Source organism: Sturnira hondurensis, unplaced genomic scaffold, assembly GCF_014824575.4.
Source record: "Sturnira hondurensis isolate 20B ecotype Veracruz unplaced genomic scaffold, ASM1482457v3 Scaffold0016663, whole genome shotgun sequence".
In the NCBI taxonomy this organism is placed as follows: domain Eukaryota; kingdom Metazoa; phylum Chordata; class Mammalia; order Chiroptera; family Phyllostomidae; genus Sturnira; species Sturnira hondurensis.
The window spans coordinates 1,891,928-1,910,758 of record NW_028089294.1 but is presented as its reverse complement, the minus strand read 5'-3'; the positions used below and the strand labels follow the sequence as shown (position 1 = coordinate 1,910,758).

At 42.1% G+C, this 18,831-nt stretch overlaps 1 protein-coding gene across 9 annotated transcripts in view; it reads left to right on the top strand.

The window, feature by feature from the left end:
- Nucleotides 1–18,831, top strand: part of SLC8A1 (solute carrier family 8 member A1) — a 298,466-nt gene that overhangs the window by 19,539 nt on the left and 260,096 nt on the right. For 5 of the 9 annotated variants that reach the window (XM_037066477.1, XM_037066476.1, XM_037066480.1 and 2 more), the window contains exon 2: nucleotides 1,621–3,455. In XM_037066477.1, the coding sequence (XP_036922372.1) occupies nucleotides 1,657–3,455 (1,799 nt within the window). In that variant the 5' untranslated portion in view covers nucleotides 1,621–1,656. The remainder of the gene's footprint in view (nucleotides 1–1,620; nucleotides 3,456–18,831) is intronic. The other 4 variants (XM_037066483.1, XM_037066485.1, XM_037066484.1 and 1 more) reach the window with 1 other exon arrangement.

Here is an 18,831-nt window from a genome sequence, read left to right as displayed (position 1 = left end):
TTCCACTATAAACTTTTTATTGGGTTGCATGCTGTGTTCCAACTCCAGTCTCCTTCTTATCACCATTTCATCTGATGTCATAACTGACCTTCCAGACCAGAGTTACCCTGACTTAGAGAGACCTTCAGGGGAGGGTCTGCTCAAAGCATTCCACCAATCCCTGGAGAGAGAGGGGATGCCAGGCCCAAGCTGAGTGTTGCTTAAGCTGGTGGGTGAATTTGGAGCCGTGGCGGCCCACTTCACTTTGCTTCCCAAGCTTTGCGCTGCTCAGTGACTCGATTGCCATAACCCTAATTGCCTACAGCCCTCCCTCATATGTTACTTTGTGGTCACTGTCGTTCTGCCACATGAGCTAATATAGATGGAATTATTGCTCCTGCACTTTTCGGTCACTTAAACCTCCATAGAAGTAAGATGTGTTTTAGAAGGACCATGGAAAGTATGACATCAACACCAAGAAGGAACACTTTATGGCCAGTAACGCTGATTTCAAAGCCTGCCAGGCAAGAACCTTAATACACAGCCAGACTTGGGCCTGGGTATCAGCCTTTCCTCTTGTGGACAGCCTGTAGCCTCTAGTGAGAGCCATACACAGATGTGAAGAGCTGTGTTGAAGAACCAGATGCCCAGCCGCTAATGCATCGGGGGGGGGGGGGGGGGGGGGGNGGGGGGGGCGGGGGCACTGGGCTTGCTGAAAATTAGGAGAAAATGTGCTCTCATCAAATATGCTTTTAAAAACTATACTAAATGTGTGGAAATATTACATTACAGCAGAATTTTTTTTAGCTCAAGTACAAATTTCATTGAGCTTTGATTGCAGGCACATGTGGAGATTTTTCTGCATTTCCAAGTAAGTTTGGAGCAGTAGGGCGTGGTTTCATGCAATTTAGTGTAAGGTGTTGCTCCAGAACTTAAGATTATCACCAGGTGCTGTGTTGGCAGGAATTTAAAGTCTGAACCTCAAAGCATCCATTTTTTGGTCTTTTTTTTTTTTAGATTTATTTAGGTTGATAAAATTAGCAAAATCTTCCAAAGCAGCTTCTACCCACACTTTACAAAAGATTATAAAAATGTCAAATAATATTAATGAAAGAGGAGCTGGCTCAGGAGGTAACATTCCTGACCCTAATTGCCTCATCCAGGGAACTCAGGACCACCACTAAAGCATCGGTCTTAATAAGGTGATTTTGGCAATGAAAGAGTTTCTGGAAGGTATTTGCACTAACCAAAATTTAGGAAAAAATCTGCATTAGCTGCAAGGAGAAAATGATTTAATGCTTCAAAAGTTTGGTCTTTCCCCCCCCCCCCTTTTAATTGGCTGTTAACATGCATAAATGTGCATGCAGCGAGGCAAGGCTATAATTGAACTGTTTATTTCCAGCAGGTCAACTGTGTGCATTGCTTAGTGAATGGAGACTACATTTAGAAAATCCACAAGCAGTGAGATTAAGTTATAAACTTAATCACTGATGGACTCTTTGAATAATGATTTGCCATACATGGTGTGATAGTCAAGTCTAAACAAGTCATTGGTAAAATTAAATAAAAGTGAGGACTTAGTCGTGCCTTGGATCTGGCTCTAATAATGCAATCCCCCCCCCCCCATCTTATTTTTACCAGTAGGCTGGGACAGCTGGAAGTCTGCTGTTGTACAACATGCTGCGAGTAAGTCTCTCATCCACCTTCTCACTGGGATTTCATCTGGTAGCCATCGTGGCCGTCTTATTTTCCTACGTGGACCATATAAGTGCTGAGACAGAGATGGAAGGGGAAGGCAATGAAACTGGCGAGTGTACCGGCTCTTATTACTGTAAGAAAGGGGTGATTTTACCCATTTGGGAGCCTCAAGACCCTTCCTTTGGGGACAAAATTGCTAGAGCGACTGTGTATTTTGTGGCCATGGTCTACATGTTTCTTGGAGTCTCTATCATTGCCGACCGGTTCATGTCCTCTATAGAAGTCATCACGTCTCAAGAAAAAGAAATAACCATAAAGAAGCCCAATGGAGAGACCACCAAGACAACTGTGAGGATCTGGAATGAAACGGTGTCCAACCTGACCTTGATGGCCCTGGGATCTTCTGCTCCAGAGATTCTCCTCTCAGTAATCGAAGTGTGTGGCCACAACTTCACTGCAGGGGACCTGGGTCCCAGCACCATCGTGGGAAGTGCTGCATTCAATATGTTCATCATCATCGCACTTTGTGTCTACGTAGTCCCAGATGGAGAGACAAGGAAGATCAAGCATTTGCGCGTGTTCTTTGTGACGGCAGCCTGGAGCATCTTTGCTTATACCTGGCTTTACATCATTTTGTCTGTCATCTCTCCTGGAGTCGTGGAGGTCTGGGAAGGTTTGCTGACTTTCTTCTTCTTTCCCATCTGCGTCGTGTTCGCTTGGGTAGCAGACAGAAGGCTTCTGTTTTACAAGTACGTCTATAAGAGGTACCGGGCCGGCAAGCAGAGGGGAATGATTATTGAACACGAAGGAGACAGGCCATCTTCCAAGACTGAAATCGAAATGGATGGGAAAGTGGTCAATTCCCACGTGGACAATTTCTTAGATGGCGCTCTGGTCCTGGAGGTCGATGAAAGGGACCAGGACGATGAAGAGGCCAGGCGAGAAATGGCTAGGATTCTGAAGGAGCTCAAGCAGAAGCACCCAGAGAAAGAAATAGAGCAACTAATAGAACTAGCTAACTACCAAGTCCTGAGTCAGCAGCAAAAGAGCCGCGCATTTTACCGCATTCAAGCCACTCGCCTGATGACTGGGGCTGGCAACATTTTGAAGAGGCATGCAGCCGACCAAGCAAGGAAGGCCGTCAGCATGCATGAGGTCAACACTGAAGTGGCTGAAAACGACCCTGTCAGTAAGATCTTCTTTGAACAAGGGACCTATCAGTGTCTGGAGAACTGTGGTACGGTAGCCCTGACCATCCTCCGCAGAGGTGGGGATTTGACCAACACCGTGTTTGTGGACTTCAGAACCGAGGACGGGACAGCCAATGCCGGGTCTGATTATGAATTTACCGAAGGGACTGTGGTCTTTAAGCCCGGTGAGACCCAGAAGGAAATCAGAGTTGGCATCATCGATGACGATATCTTTGAGGAGGACGAGAATTTCCTGGTGCATCTCAGCAATGTCAAAGTGTCTTCCGAGGCTTCGGAAGACGGCATACTGGAAGCCAACCATGTTTCTACCCTCGCTTGCCTCGGCTCTCCCTCCACGGCCACTGTGACCATTTTTGACGATGACCACGCGGGCATCTTTACCTTCGAGGAGCCCGTGACCCATGTGAGTGAGAGCGTCGGCATCATGGAGGTGAAAGTGTTGAGAACATCTGGAGCTCGAGGGAATGTTATCGTTCCCTATAAAACCATCGAAGGGACAGCCAGAGGCGGAGGAGAGGACTTTGAGGACACCTGTGGAGAGCTGGAATTCCAGAACGATGAAATTGTGTAAGTTCCTTTTTTTAATTAAATGGGCGTGGAGTGCGTTTGTGGGTGTGAGAACGGGGGTACGTTCTTTTAAACTAAATGGCGTAGGAGGAATGGAGTATTCTACCAGACCACGAGGCTCAGGTCTCACTGGCGTATCATTAGTATGCTCTGTACAGAGAGACCTTATTTGATTTTATTTGTACTCTGGCACTTTTACATATTTTAAGTGCATTATAGATCATGATAAAATAAGTCTGTGGCAGTTTATCAAACCACTTATCCTGGGTTGAAACATTTGCCTTCTATTTTGGATGACATAATGTACATGTAGCAAGGGGATATTTATATCATCATGTCAGGCCCCTAACTTCGTTACTGGGTACTAATTGGGAAAGCCCAAAGAGGGAACCCCTCTGCAGAGACTTTCCTGGCTACCAGGGCTGACTGAAACAATTCCTGTTGCTCTTATCCGACACTGGGGTTTTATGACAATGTAAGATATCTTTTTGCTTAAATGTTAATGCTTAATTATGACTTAATGAACAATTCTGCTTTTTCAGTTTTATGCCAACAAGAAAAAGTCAGATAGCTCTTATTTAGTTCCAGTCTCATTTTACTTTACATGATTAAACAAGGCCTTTTATCCTACTGATACAGGGATAGGGAGAAAAATAAGATTCTGTCCAAGCATCCTGGTGGACAGGGTGCAGGTCAGAGAAAAGAGGTGGGGAGCGATTTATTCTTTCTGTTGCGACTTTACAATGACATTTGCTAACATTGTAACAGGCAGTGCCTGGCTGTGCACTGGTTTTTCCATTGATGCTTACTATTTAGAGAGTTATTCCTCTTCCTTGTCCAGAAAATTTGACTCAGTGAGCAATGTCCAAACTAGAGAGAAGGAGAAAGGAAACTATTTATAATATCTGCAGTACAATGAGAGATAATAAAATGAGTATGTTGGTGAATCATTTACAACTCAGGAAAAATAGAAAATATAGTTTGTTCCACTGACAGATAACTCTTGTATAAATGGCATACACGTGTTAAATGGCAAGTACATTCTCTCCGGGATGAAATTTCTCCTGCTGAAAGTGTAGGGAAAACAAGCACGGGGATGGGTGGGGGTGGGGCAGAGGGAATAGATTTTCCTTAGCCTTCCGATGTCTTTTACATTGTGTTATAGAGATGAACAATCACTGAGCGCGACGCCCCAGTGAAATCAAGCAAAACAGAGATGGAAATACCCGTCTTCAGATGTGTGTGGGGGGGATAGCTTTTGATGACTGTGTATTTTATGTTGGTTCTTATAATGCTAATGTTTCACTTCCTGAGATGTCTTTTGTTGGGACACGTGTTTTATTAAATGATAGTAATATGGTAGCCAATGAATACCCTGCGTACCAGGAAGGGTTTTCCCAAAGGCCTTGTGTCGAATGTGATCCTGCCCGCGTTGGCATATAAACTCGACTCCTTTGCTAGGAATTCTTCCTCGTTGTGTCTTCTAGTCATTTCTGTTATTGAACCCTCTTGTATTAGGTAGCACTTGTGAGCTGTATAAAAGTATATTGCATGATATTAAAGGAGCGCTGGATGTTATGAAGTGAACTCACAAAGGTAGCCCTTAAATATAACTGCATTGGTGTTTTGTTTTGTTTTGTTTATTCATTTCACTTAGGATATTTTCTCAGGAAAATTTGGTCTTGTTTTCCTTTACTGATGGCTCTGATCTTGTTTATTGGAGATGCTTCTCCTGTCTACTTTGCTGTCCAGGATTTTCCCCAAACCTTAAATACATAGCCTTCTTTTGGGCACAGTGTAGAAGAACAGAAAAAAAAAAAAAAGACTGAGTGGTTTGATGGAATAATTTATTCCGCCAGCTTCATTTAAAACACTCACCTTCTGCCATTGAAGAGATTTAATTCTTGCTAAGGAAGAGCAATGCCAAACTCCTGCTTCAGGAAGTTTTATATCTTGGGAAAAGTGGTGAGAATTGGTGGAATTACCAGTATGGCATCTCTGCATACATATTCTTAGGTCTATTCTAGGCTAACTGACAGTTTCTAGTTTTAAAATCTCCTATTGGACTTTATTTGCTGAGTTGAAATGTGAAATTTGATAAATGGCAAAACATTTTACTTATCAGTTGAATAAAATTACAGCCCTATTGTTTTTTTTCTTTTCTAGAATTTTAATTTTAAAGAAACTTTATCTTGACATTATAGAGTTTTACTAATGATGAACAGCTTGATGGATGCTTCGTAGGTCGGGTTCTTAAATAAATTTGATTGAGTGACTGGGACTTAGCCTTAAGATAGGCACCGAAGTTTCAAATACAGTGTTTCTAGAAAAGTCTAATATTATCAAAGTTCCCTCCTTATGGATCATGTTTCCTTTGGTTGTTGCTTCCAATGTCAGGTCCACACAGTCCCATACAAATGAGGAAGTTTCGTCCTCATGCCGTGAAACTGAACTACAGAGAGTCAACCCAGTTTATCTTTAAGAATGAGCTTTTATCTCATCCAATTACACAGTCGATCACAAGACAGTTCTTTCTTCAAAACCTCCAATGCATAGTGAGACTGCTGACATCACTGAGCTTCGTTAAATACTTCAAAACTATTTTTGTTTGTTTGTTTAATGCTCCGCTCAGAGCCAGAATGTATGGTTTTCCCCAGAGTACCATAAAGAAATTCCTGGAAATGCCTGGATGTAAAGGCTGTCTGTCTACTTTTTAGAAGCCACTAACCAAGGTAGGAACAGGGTCCGGTCCAGTTGGGGATGGAGACCAACAGGCATTTGGCTTTACTGAATCTTTGGTTTTCAGAACAAAATAGATTCCTAATCTTTTATCTGATTTTTAGTATAGAAGTCATTTAAATTTATAAGTCTGTCTATGCCTATTCATTTATATTCTTTATAGAAATGAGTTGAATTATTTCAATCTGAACTTTTTAAGATCAAATTCTGTATTTGAAAAAAATACCACTAAGTGATATGTGGCGCTTGTAGTCTCTAATAAAATGTATTCTTGGCAAAACATTTTAAAATTATAATGGAAAAATCTATTAAATGGATGTAATTAACAGTTAGCCCATGTGTTTGTATAAACTCAGTCAATGACAAATACTAAACCCATGCCAGCTGATCTTGACTTTCAACAAGGAACTCTGTCTAGTGTTAACAGCCAATAAAAAATAAATGAAGAATATGCTAATTTGATTTGTGGTTTGGTAGGTAATATCCACAAAGTTGGCATGCTGCTAATGGTTGTTCTTTAATGGTGCTAGTTTAGTAGTGATAATTATTACAAAGTGTTGTTTGTTCTTCCAAGCTCTAACTTAGCTTGACTGTTCCAGAAAATGTTAAGGTTAATTAATTAATATAGATAAAAATCAAATTTAATTATAGTACTTAGTATAGCTCTGCAGTAATATCACTTTTGGAAGACAATCCAAAAGATCACCAGCATTTACTATTATGTATTTAAAATGTAGAGTCAAAAAAGAAAGTATGTAGGTTGGAAAATTTATATAATATTTTGCTTAGCGAATCAGTTGACTGGTCATTGCAGATCAACATAATTTATTAAATAATAGATCTGTCCAAAATTCATCTTATTTTAATAACGATTACATTTTCATATATGATTGTAACCTTATTAACTAGGAAATAAACTATGCAAGGCATCTTAACAGATGTAGCTGTTTGACACTAAATATTTACATTACTTTGTTGGGGAAAAGAAATAGAAAAAATAGAATTTTATTTCTATATAAATGCCAGGGAATTATTATTATTTTGTTCCAGGGAAAATAAATACTTTGCTTTTGCTACTTATATTACCAGTATTCTTTTGTTCTGTAGAATTCTCAGGAATGAACATCTAGCTATAGGAGAGAGTGGTTCAATTCTGAGAGTAAATCAAACATACAAGCAGGCAAATGGCTATAAAAACAGGAAACAAACAAACAAAAGTATTAAGAAAACTTGAAGCAACAGAAAAATAATTATGTGTGTTTGGGGAATCAGAAGTGATGAAAAATACTAGAGAAAATAATGTATGACAAGAAAGGCTATTACACGTGTTGCCTGGATTACAGAGTGAAGATTTACCTTATGGCAGGAGAATTTCATCTGCTACATTTAACCTATTAAGTTTACCTGTTGCATTCAACTTAACCTATTTAATTAAAGTTAAAAATAAATATTGTACACTGACATAAAATTTTCCTAGATAATACACTGATGGGAGAAATTTGGATGGAATAATTTTTCATGAATTTCAGCTTTGAAATACTGCTTTTCAGACTGCAATATTTATTGATTCTTAGAACCAAACCACATGTGGCATTATCTGCAAGTCTAAATTACAACCCCAGGAGATGCTTTTATAGATGCATATGCTCTCACGAATGCATAGCAGTTATAATAAGAAGACAGGGTGAAAGTAGAGAGAAACATTTACAACTTCGAATTCACGACACCTGGGAGGAGCCGAATGAATGACGATGCGTGAGGGTTCTCACCATGTCGACCACATCGCCAGGTTTGCTGTTGTAATCAAGTTTTCCCATTGTTAATTAGTGTTTGGGGTTTTAACACAGCTACGTAAAGACGTTTTATCTTAGCAAGTGAGGAGGTTTCGTAGTTTAGACACACTGAACTGTTTAAATTATAGACTTCTTTCTGAGATCATTCAAGTCCGTTCCATAGGGGCTAAATGCTTCACTGGTTCAGGGCTAGAGAAGACTTTGTTTATCAGTCAACCTGCACATACGTAATAAGCTCTGATTTGTGCCCAATACTGGACTAATCATGATGAAAGAAACAGAAAAATATACTGCTTGTATTGTAAAATGGGAGCTGAGATAACACACATCTTGATAAGTACAAACGTCATCAGGAAGACATTGGTGCAAGCTGTAGGGGAGGCCTTAATTTTGGACAGATAATTTACATTTACTTCTGAAGGACAGAAGGCATAACTGAAGAGCAAATAATGTCCTGTGCATTTCAAGATGGAGCCCTATCTTGGTAAACCCGGGCAGATGGACAATTCCACTAACTAGACAAGGGGGTTGGTTATCAAATGTAGTGAAAGACTCAGTGAGCATTTCTTTTCTCTTAATGGGATTTTGAGTCATTTCAAGGACATTTAAATTAACCTGAGGATATATCCCTGTAAGCCAGGCCTGGAAGGAAAATACTGCATGATTCTACGTACATGATGTAGTACAATAATCCCTCATAGAAGCAGGGAGCAGGACTGTGGTCGCCAGGGGCAGGGCAGGGAGAAATGAGGAGCTGCTGGTTAACGAGTAAAATGAGCACTTCAGTAACAAGAGGAATGCGTTGCAGGGATCTGCCATCCACACGGTGTTTGTACTTAACAAAATCGTGGTGGACACTTAAGAGTCTCTTCAGAGGGTAGGTCTCTTGGTGTTTTTACTTCAATAATAGAACATTTAAAAAAAAATAAATAACTGATCTACTTAAAAAGTAAAAAAGGCTTATGTGCTTGCCCTTCTGTACCCCATTGTGTCTTGTAGTTAGTTCCCAAGGAAAGTTTACTAGATTTTTGATAAAATGTCGGTACTTTATTTTGCACTCGTGAATTGGGCCTTGTTCTGCAGGAGCAGTTTGGCTTGGGCAGCCTGCAACCCAGTTTGCCTCCCACCCTCACCCTGTTTTCGCGTCCCCCAGAGTATTGCCAGCATCTTGGTAAAACCTGAGCAAATTTTACACTGACTTGTAAAGTGGGGAAAAATTTTCTTTGGTTTGCTTTCCTGAGGACACTTGGTAACCCTGGAAAAGAGATGTAAACATGTTTAATTCTTCTGAATGGAACAACCTTAAGGGTATAACAGCTAAAATAAGATTATCTGTTACTGTGCTGCTCTGTCTTTGTTAGCTGAGGTGCAGAAAATTTTCTGTGGGTTATAGGATCTTGAGGACTGTGGAGGTTTTCCTATGAAATGCTGGGAGGGGCAAATGTAGGTTTGCAGTTGTGAATACAGGAAACACAGAGTTTATTCTTACATGATTACTTTTAATTATTGTATTATTTTTCATATACACAACCATAAATGTGCTTTTGCCCCACCCTGTCTTGCCATCACATTCTGCCCTGGTTACTGAAATCTGCTCATCGCAGATTCTTTCTTTGGGATGGGAAAGCTGTTAGGCCCCCAGGACATGGCAAATGCCAGATAACCAGGTGTTATCTTTGCCACAGTAGAACAGAAGTGGCTCTAAGCCAGGTGACAGGAAAGGAAGGGAGAACAGCCAAAATGTAAGGCGGGTCTGTGGCAGGAGAGACGATCTTTATAACCACCTTGGGCGAGCCAGCCCTGGGGGAGGGCTCATTGAGCCAGGGGACCTCAGCAGCTGGCTTCCCACACTGCCTTGCACTTTCTGATCTGATAGTGGGGAGTCCAGAAGGTCCGGGGAGGGAAAGCAAGCAGGCAACAATATGGGCAGAATGAAAGGAAATCTCCTCTTTTCCTCCTCTCCTGGCTCGACATACCACCTACGTAATACCCATCTATTTGCCAAAGGTTGGTCCCGCCAAGGCCTCATTCTTTTCACAGGCGAAATAAACAATGCCTTTTCATTTCCTGCCTTTCCCCAGAGGATTGGTGCTCCAGATGACATTTTCTTTCCTTCTTCCAATGGTCTCCACAGGGTCAGATATGGGAATAGGCATTGTGTTCTTTGGTGATGGTTGAAGATGTGGAGGCAAAGGGCATGAGCAGAGCTTGGGTCCCTTACCTTTCAGGCTGGTATTCAATGACAGGGCAACCAAGGAGATTCACTTAACTTGGTAATTCAGATATTAATGAAATAGCCTGGGATATTTTATTGCCACATACAGTTTTTCTCGGGCTTACATATGAGAGTTCTGGGTACCTTTGAAGCCCCATGGTGGCCCTCAGAACCAAAATGCCACCACTTTTCCATGTTAGACTTCCCGAGATAAAGATGGGTGTAGGAGTGGCCCTCAATTTGGATTCTGCATCTAAGTCTGCGCTCTACTCCTGCCCCTGCTAGCTTTGTGACTTTAAGCAAATTAATTAAGCTCACCTTATCTGTCAAACGAGGATGGTGGTGGCAGAGGCGGTGGTGGTAGTAACTGTGGGGACGGTAGTGGTGGCCGGGACAGTGCAGTGGCGATTTGGGGTGTGGTGGTGGTGGTCGTGTTGCTGATGGAGGTGATGATGGTGGTGAAGGTGGTTGTGGTCCAGGATGCATGGAGAGCTGGGTTTCCTTCTTTTTCTCTTACAGTGTTCATTTGATTTAATTGTCGTGACAACTTTATTAAGTAGGTGCTGTTATACTCATTTTATAGGTGAAGGAGGTGAGGCTCTGAGAGTAACTCACTTTCTTTGGGCCACACAGCTAATAAAGTGGACCTAGAATTTAGTGGGGGGCCGCCTGGTCAGGGGCCAGGATGAGCCTGTGGGAGGCCTGTGCGGCAGGGACCCCAACCACAGCATGGCTCTCGCAGCTCAGAAAGGAGAAATCAGAGCAGTGTTTATCTCTTCTGGGATTCTCGAACATGCGTTAACCTCATTGCACCCCACCCCCGCTGTGGGAAAGCCTCGAGTAACTGAGTTTGAGAAGCAAGGAAAATGCTAACTGCCGTAGTCCCTCCGTGGACCTGACCCGACCAAATAATATTATCTATTATTTCCTCTCTCGATATTTATTACCCTTTGTTCCTAAGTAAAAAAGAAAGTTTTTATTAAGTAGCTTTCTGTCCTTGCCTGCTCTAGCCCTGTAGCGTTTTGACTTCCTTATATGGCTGAACAATGAATGTAGCTTTTCTCCGTACTTAAAATGGTAGTTTCTTGCTCTGTCTTTTTTATATATGTGAAAAGACAATGCAGATGGACGACCACAGAGAGTCTGTGCTCAGGAAGGCTTGTTACCTTGTGTCAGTGCTAAGGAGAGCTTTCAGAGATTCTGTTCTCTGCTCCTGGGGGTCATTAACAGTCACCATTCCTGCTTGGGAGGTTTCCCTAGAACAAGCGACCCACATGGCAGTTAATGCAAACCTACGCAGAGCAAATGGAACTTTTAGATTAAAAAAACAACAACCAACTCAGTTCCAAGTTGCTCTTGCTTCTGAACTCCATTTGTTGTAGGAGACGAGAATGACAACAACGAAAAACTTCTACCCCAAGTCAGATGGCAGTTCAGGTACACTTTGTACAAAGTCAGTGTTCAGGTGTTTGTAACTCACTTGCTTTTTTAAGTAAAGTAGTTTTTATTTCTTTAACTTTTGCTGGTCAATTATTGGTCTGTTTAAAGGAAACTTACTGTTGATATGTTTATAAATGTAATTAATTATAACTTCAACAGAAGCCTCCAAACCGTTCCCTTTCAACAGAGAACTTTGCTGTTACACGGACACACACACACTATTTACCAAGGTAAAGGTGGGAAAGTAATGTGAAGTCCTGTTTACATAGACTTTAATTTTAGGTGCAGTAAACCAAAAGCAATTCCCAAAGGCCAGCTTTCATCCTCACACACTAAATGTTACAACCTTGACCTGACACGGTTTTTAAATGAGCTGTTCAGTTCGATGTGTGTATCTGTGTTGTGGGGGATAGTTTCTGTATCAGCTCAAAGAGGGGAGGGAAGGAGGGAGGGAGGCAGAGAAAGAAGGGGGAAGGGAGGGCTTGGGGGGCAGATTGGGGATCAGGAGGGGGGCATTGATGGGCTGTGCCTTTCCTCTTGCACACCCACGCACACACTATTTACCAAGGTAAAGGTGGGAAAGTAACATTAAGTCCCATTTGCATAGAGTTTAATTTTAGGGCACAATAAAACAAAACCAATTCCGAAAGCACAGCATTCATTCTCGCACACTAACCGCGAGGAGGGAGAGCGAAGGAGGTCAGACGGGTATGGGAAAAGGGTTAACCGAGGGGCAGAAAGAGAGAGAAAGGGACAACTGAGGGAGGAAGCAAAGAGACAGAGTGGGAGGAGGGGACAAAGGAGGAGGAAAAGGAAAAGGAAGGAAGGAAGAATGAAGGAGAAGAGAGAAGTAGATCTCTCTGTCTACCCATCTGTCTAGGTTAATACATCTTTGTCTTCACCCACACCTCTATCCATCTGTCTAGCCATACACAGGGAGGGAATGGAAAATCGAGAGTAGGGGACAGGAAAGGAAAGGGAGGGAGGTGGAGGCAGGGGGAGCAGGACCAGGGAGGGGTGAGAAGAGAAAGAGTGTGGAGGGAAGAAGAGAGGCAGGCAGAGAGGGATGAAGACCCAGGCTGAGAATAGATAGCTCTGCTTGGATTTCAGCTATTACTAAAGTGAAGGGAAGTCTGGAATTAGTCCAAAAGACAGGATGAGAGTAAGAAAATAAACATAGGATTCACTCAAGCTGCGTCCTTGTTAAAAATAGACAGCAGCTTCATCTTTGAAATCAAATGTATGTAAGAACTGCCTAAGAATGTCAGAGAAGCCCAAGAAAACTTGTGGATTCTTCTGGGTTGGACAGAACGGATGGGGCCAGTACGGGGTCGCTGATTACTGCTTTCAGCAAATGTTTTAGGAGCTCCGATCCTGGGTCAAGTGCCTTTGCAAGATGCAAGGTCAGCAGTGGTGATGAAGACATGGACCCCGCCGTGGAGAACTGCATGCTGTGCTTGGGGGGTGGGGGTACAGATACTCGGTCACTCGCCGAGGTGGACGTTTCACCACCCCCTGGAGCCTCCCAGTGCCTGCCTAGTCATCCCTCTCTCAGGGCCTCCTGACGGGGCTCTTCGCACTGGTGTTTAGGCTGAGAAATGGTGATGATGGCCAGCTGCCAGTGTCACCCCTGGCCACCATGGGTGGCAGCAACCCACTCTGTGTGTGTGCCTGTTCTTTTCTAGAACTCCCCAACTCCCTCTCGGTCCCCGTCCCACCCCAGCTGTCTCCTGTCACTACTTGGCCGCCCTCTTGAGTGGAGACCAGAAGAATAGACATTGGGGACAATTCCAATGGACTCATCGTTCCTAGCAGTGATGAACTCAGAGGGCTGTGAGGTGTGGAACGTGGCAACACTGGTTTTGAACCTGAGCAGTTACCTGTCTTCCACTGTTTCCCAACCCTGAGCGTTACCAGGGAAGGTTGTGTCGCTCGTGGGTTTGTTGAGCACGACCAAAGGAGGGTCTCGCGAGCATTGGAGCTGCCTAGGCAGGAGCCTCGTCAGCCAGGGTCTGGTGCCTTCAGGGTCGTAGACTCCTGGGGCCTGGGGCCCAAGAATATCGGGGCATGGTCTTGAAGGAGGACGAGCAGGCCTCAGAGGAAAGGCAGAAGGCTCTGGGGTCCTCTTGTGCTGTTGTTGATAGGGAAAAAGGGACTCTGTGTGGCTGAGTGCTGGGGTGCTTTAAAAGGGTGTGTTATAGGGAGCGACTCATCTGACCGACACAGGGTCTGACACAATGGTAGACTATTAAGAATATGAATAGAATGTGTTAACATAATCAGCATAAAAATGTAAGTCTTGATGGAAGTATAAAAATAGATACAATAACACAATGATATAAAAAATTAGGTCCTGATTCATCCAGCACTATCCAGGACTAAAGTGTCCTGCTAAAGTTAGTTGTTTGAATAACTGAAGCATATTTCTAGGTCTGAATTCTTTCAGGAAAAGAGCATCTTCCCTATTGTTTCATGACTTCATAATCACTGTGAATGCTATTCTCTAAAATGGATCTGGCTGCCTTTGGTTTTTAACGATAACCGTTGTGGATCTGGGTCTTGGATCTTTGCAGTTTAGTCTTTCAGTCTTCCAGTCTACTGAGTTTTGTGCTCTTGAATTTGCTATCTAAATATATCAGTATATATTTGTATATCCATTATATGGGATATATACATATTTAAGTGTACCTCTTTTTAGAGTCAGGGTATCGGTGTGCCTGACTCTAGCTATGTTTGTTTTAAATATGTTTCTTCCCACACGTAGAATAAGAATGGGTGGTGGGTGTTCACTGTGGACACGAATCACAACCTCCTGAAGTCAAGTGCTTCATGCTCACTCTCCTTAGTGCATGTGCTCTGTGTCAGTGCTGCGGCCGCCCAGAGGCATCTTCTGCAGTGACAAGGACTGAGAGCCCAGGCTTTGGGGCTGCACTAACGGGGGTTTAATTCCTCTGTCTCTGTCACTCAGAGACTGCGTAAACACGTAAATATTTAACCTCTCTGTGTTTTGGTTGCATCATTGATAGATTGAGGGTGATAGTACCCCTTTCAAAGGATTAAATTCAGTTAAGCAGCACCTGCCTTCCAGTTAGTGCTTAGCAAATGTCAGTTGTTGTTATTGCCTTTCCAGATGGCTGTTTATGGAAGTCTCATCGAGGCTTGCTGGGAACTAGGCGCAGGGTGCTTTCGTCTTGTCTTCCTTCTCAAATAAGCAAACAAGCAAACATTGATTCCAGGTGTGGAGCATGTGTATTTTGTTTGTGTGCACACCTGAGTTTAGGGGCACTCAAGGCATAGATAGTTGTCTTTAACCAGCCTAGTAAAAGTGGCGAGTACAGAAAATGATCAAAATTATAATGAGACGCTGGCCAGAGTATGCCCTTTAGTACAGCCATCGTTCTGGTGGAAAGGACGAGGAGGAAGACGTATGTGGACACCAGGGATGGAGGGCCGGCAGTAAGACTCACGGTGCTTTTTACAATGTCCCCCCTCCCTTTCGGCCATTAGCGCATCTACTTTAGGGCGGGGGCGGCACCATGGTGATTACTGCCAACAGATCACTGAAAGGAAGAAGGAAGACTTTAACACGTGGGAACACTCAGATTCGGAGAAATAAAGGAAATGTTTTACGTGGCGGAGCCATACTGGACATGGTAATGCTGACACTTCAGCTGGTGATCGGGACGCCCCACCAGGCCTCCTCGCGGTAGTTCTGGGGTGGGCCTGGGTCCCTTTCACACGCTGTCAGCATGTCCAGCTCAGAAGTGGCTTGGCTGGGCACCTACGCCCTGTTTCCACAAACCTTGCATGGAATTTTTTTCTTTCTTCTGTTTTTTAGTGTAATCTTTATTATATTTTTCCCATTACCATTCCCTAATTATCCTTTTGAAGATGTTTTAACAAAATTTGCCACCTGGATTGTTAGTCCCAGGAGGCAAAAAATTGCATTTTGATGGCCTGGACTCTGCACCTCCTTGTCCCTGAGGGATATCTACAGTGTAAATGTGCCTGAGAAGTTTTTGTAAGATCCACAGAGTTACTCGGAGTTGGGGGAAGAGTTATGACTGAAATGATAGGAGTAACAGTGGGCTGCATTGAAGTAGTGGGCTGTCTGCTTCTGTTATGACTGCTGTGGAAAGAAATTCCTCACGTGACAATGCCAGGGTCACCTGTCACTCTCACCCTAAACAAACAGGTCTGTGGGGTTGAGTGATTTCACCTTCCTTCAGTGTTAATGCTGCCTTACAAGCAACCAGGGAACATGAGCAAAATAGTCACGAAACGTCATCATTCTGGACATACTTCTTTTGTCTAAACTTATATTTATCCCTCACCAACTTCAACCTCTTATTCTGCCATCCATCCTTTTATTAGTCAGCCAATTAATTCAGCAAAAATCTATGAACTTCTTCATTATGGTTTGTTTGGTGTTTAATCTGGAAACTTGAAGAAGATTTAAGAAAATTATGCATGGCCACTAAATTGATGAAAGTGGTCCTATTACGTTTGTTTCAATGTCTTAAATGAACTGCCATTCCTGTCACAATGTGTATAGAGTGTGTAACTTATTGTCCAAATCGGAGCACTGTTTGGAGTAAAAGAAGGCAGTATTAATAATTGCATAGGGTGTAATAATTAAGCGCAGCTTAGTCGCCTCAATGCGAACCATTTTCTCTCTCTCTGTGCGCTGTCTCAGAAAAGTAGGGCTGCTTTTCTGTGGAAGGTGCTCCTTAATACCGGAGATCCAGTCATCAGGCATGGAAGACTTTGCAATTAATGTTTCTGTCTGTCTGCATCACCTGCCCACATCTTGTCCATTTTTTTAAATGAAGCTGTTCAAAAGGTTCTTAATACAGCTTGGCTGGTAAATGTGTCTGCTGGAATGGAGACAGATATGAAGACTTAATTAGAGGCGATGGAAGAGGGAATCCATTATACCTAAGCCACAACTCAACTCCCAGTGATTCCAGTGATTTGCTAGTCTAACCACATGGGCAGGGTATAGACGAGTGATTTTTTTTCTTGGTCTTCAGGGAAATTGTGGGGTTGCGGCTGAAGCAGGTCTGTGGCCCTGTGGGTATAATGTTGTCTCTGCAGAACTCAAAAAGTTACCAATTATGTTTTTAAAAAAAGAATCCGCAAAGGCCAGGAAGGCCTTTCTAGCTCTAAAATGTGGCTATTCAGCAGTGTTGTACCCTCCTGAGACTCTGTGGCCTTGTATTTCTTAATCTTGCTCTTAGTCTGGGTTGCCCAAGCCTGGGGAGATGCTGGGTGGGCCTCTAAGCTGTTGTGTGCTGCTTTAGACTAAATCCATCAGCTTTCTTCAAGCACCGTGCGACACTCTTTGGGCCCTGCCCTTAAAGAACAGGTCCATTCCCTTCTGCAGCTACCTGAGCCAGGTAATCCCTGCTCTTTGGTGTCCAAATGACACAAATCTGCCTGTGCCCCTTCTTCTCCAATATTGAGATTTCCAAAAGATTCTCTTGAATTGAAACCCATTGTCTTATTATAAATATACATCACATAAATATAGTTATATAAGTATAACCAGAAGTATTTTTCAGGATGTCTGTGTAGAAAAGAAAGAACATATTGGCCTCTCAGCATAAGCCAATTCATTTCTAATCAAGTCATCTGTAAGCTTTCCATAGTAACATACATGTCTCATCATGTGTGTATGATGAATTAAGCTTATTTATTCATTAAAAAGGGGGGAGAGGATTGCAAAAGTACATGAACAATGAGTAAACCTTCAAGAGATGAAAGCAAGTCTGCACTTAAACATTAGGCTGTGGATGGAGCAGAAAAAATAAATGAAGAATTAAATATTTTAAGTAATGAACTACCAGGTAATTACAAATCAATCAGGGTGAGAACAATATAGACTTTAACACAAGGAAGGTAAGTACAGAATTAACCCCATTAGACCTTGTGCTATTTTTAAGTAAAATATTTACTTAATATTTTTTACTTAAAATATTTTAAGTAACTATTTTTTATTTAAAATATTTTTAAGTAAAAAAAGAAATCTGAGACTTAGTTGCCCACAAGTCTCAGGTTACTCAGCAGAACATCCAGGTGACATGTGTCATGTCCCAGTGCACTAGGCACACAGCAGTTGCACTGTTGCGTTCAAACTAACCTGGTTGCTGCATCTCACGTGGGACCTAATATTCAGATACGTGTACGGATATTTGCTTCCCCAAAGCCTAGCTGTCTCAGTGGCTAGAATCTCAATGGTTCCTAGAATTTTGGTCTCAATCTAGTATATTGTTTTCCAACAAAATCAATACCTAAAATAAAAGGCAGCAAAGAATGCAGTTTCACTCCTTAGAAGTTCTGTAATCACTTCGATTTGCGTTTCATTTTGTAAGATACTTGAAAGGCATGAACAATATTTTTACATTTGAGAAATCAAGGTATTCATGGCCTGTTTCTAAATTGTTCATGCATTCGAGGGGCCGTTTCTGTAGGTTATTTCCCGTGCATAATTTTCATGAATTTTCTTTTTGAACTGGTATAAAATACAGTGTTCGAGAAGTGGATTTTCTTTGCAGCCATCAAGCAGTAAATCAGTCTGTATTCTTACACGCAACACCTAGTGAGACCCCGCTTCATGCGCCTGCAGTGGATCAGTTCAAGTTCATGAGAACATGATGTATCTTCCATTTACATTATTATATTCCCACCTGTTTAACACAGGGATTAGTAAATACAAATCTGCCTTAAAAAAGGTGGATTATAAACAAAGAAAGTTGGAATAAGACTTGACACACTTAACAGCTTTGTATGCCTTTGAGTTCCTTCTTAAAGGATATCGATTTATATCATACTGTGCAAGGATATTATTTATCCTAAAGTCCTGTCCCAAATAACAGGACGTAAGGGTTTTCACTTGCATTTCGTATGAGAATCACGTGGTATTTGGAGAAAAGGTGACAAATAAATCAAATGCGAAGTATAAAGTCACATCTGAATTCTTTTTAATAAAAAAGAGCTCTGATTATAAATATTCTTAAATAAATTTAAAAATCAGCGATAACAAACAGAAAGAAAAAAAACAGTGTAAATTAGACTCAACTTTTCAGAGGACACTTAAATGAAATTGTAACAGAAGTGTCCACCAATAGTTTTCATCCATAGTAACTTTTGTGTTTTTGTAGTTGATACTCTAATGATAAAAGTATAT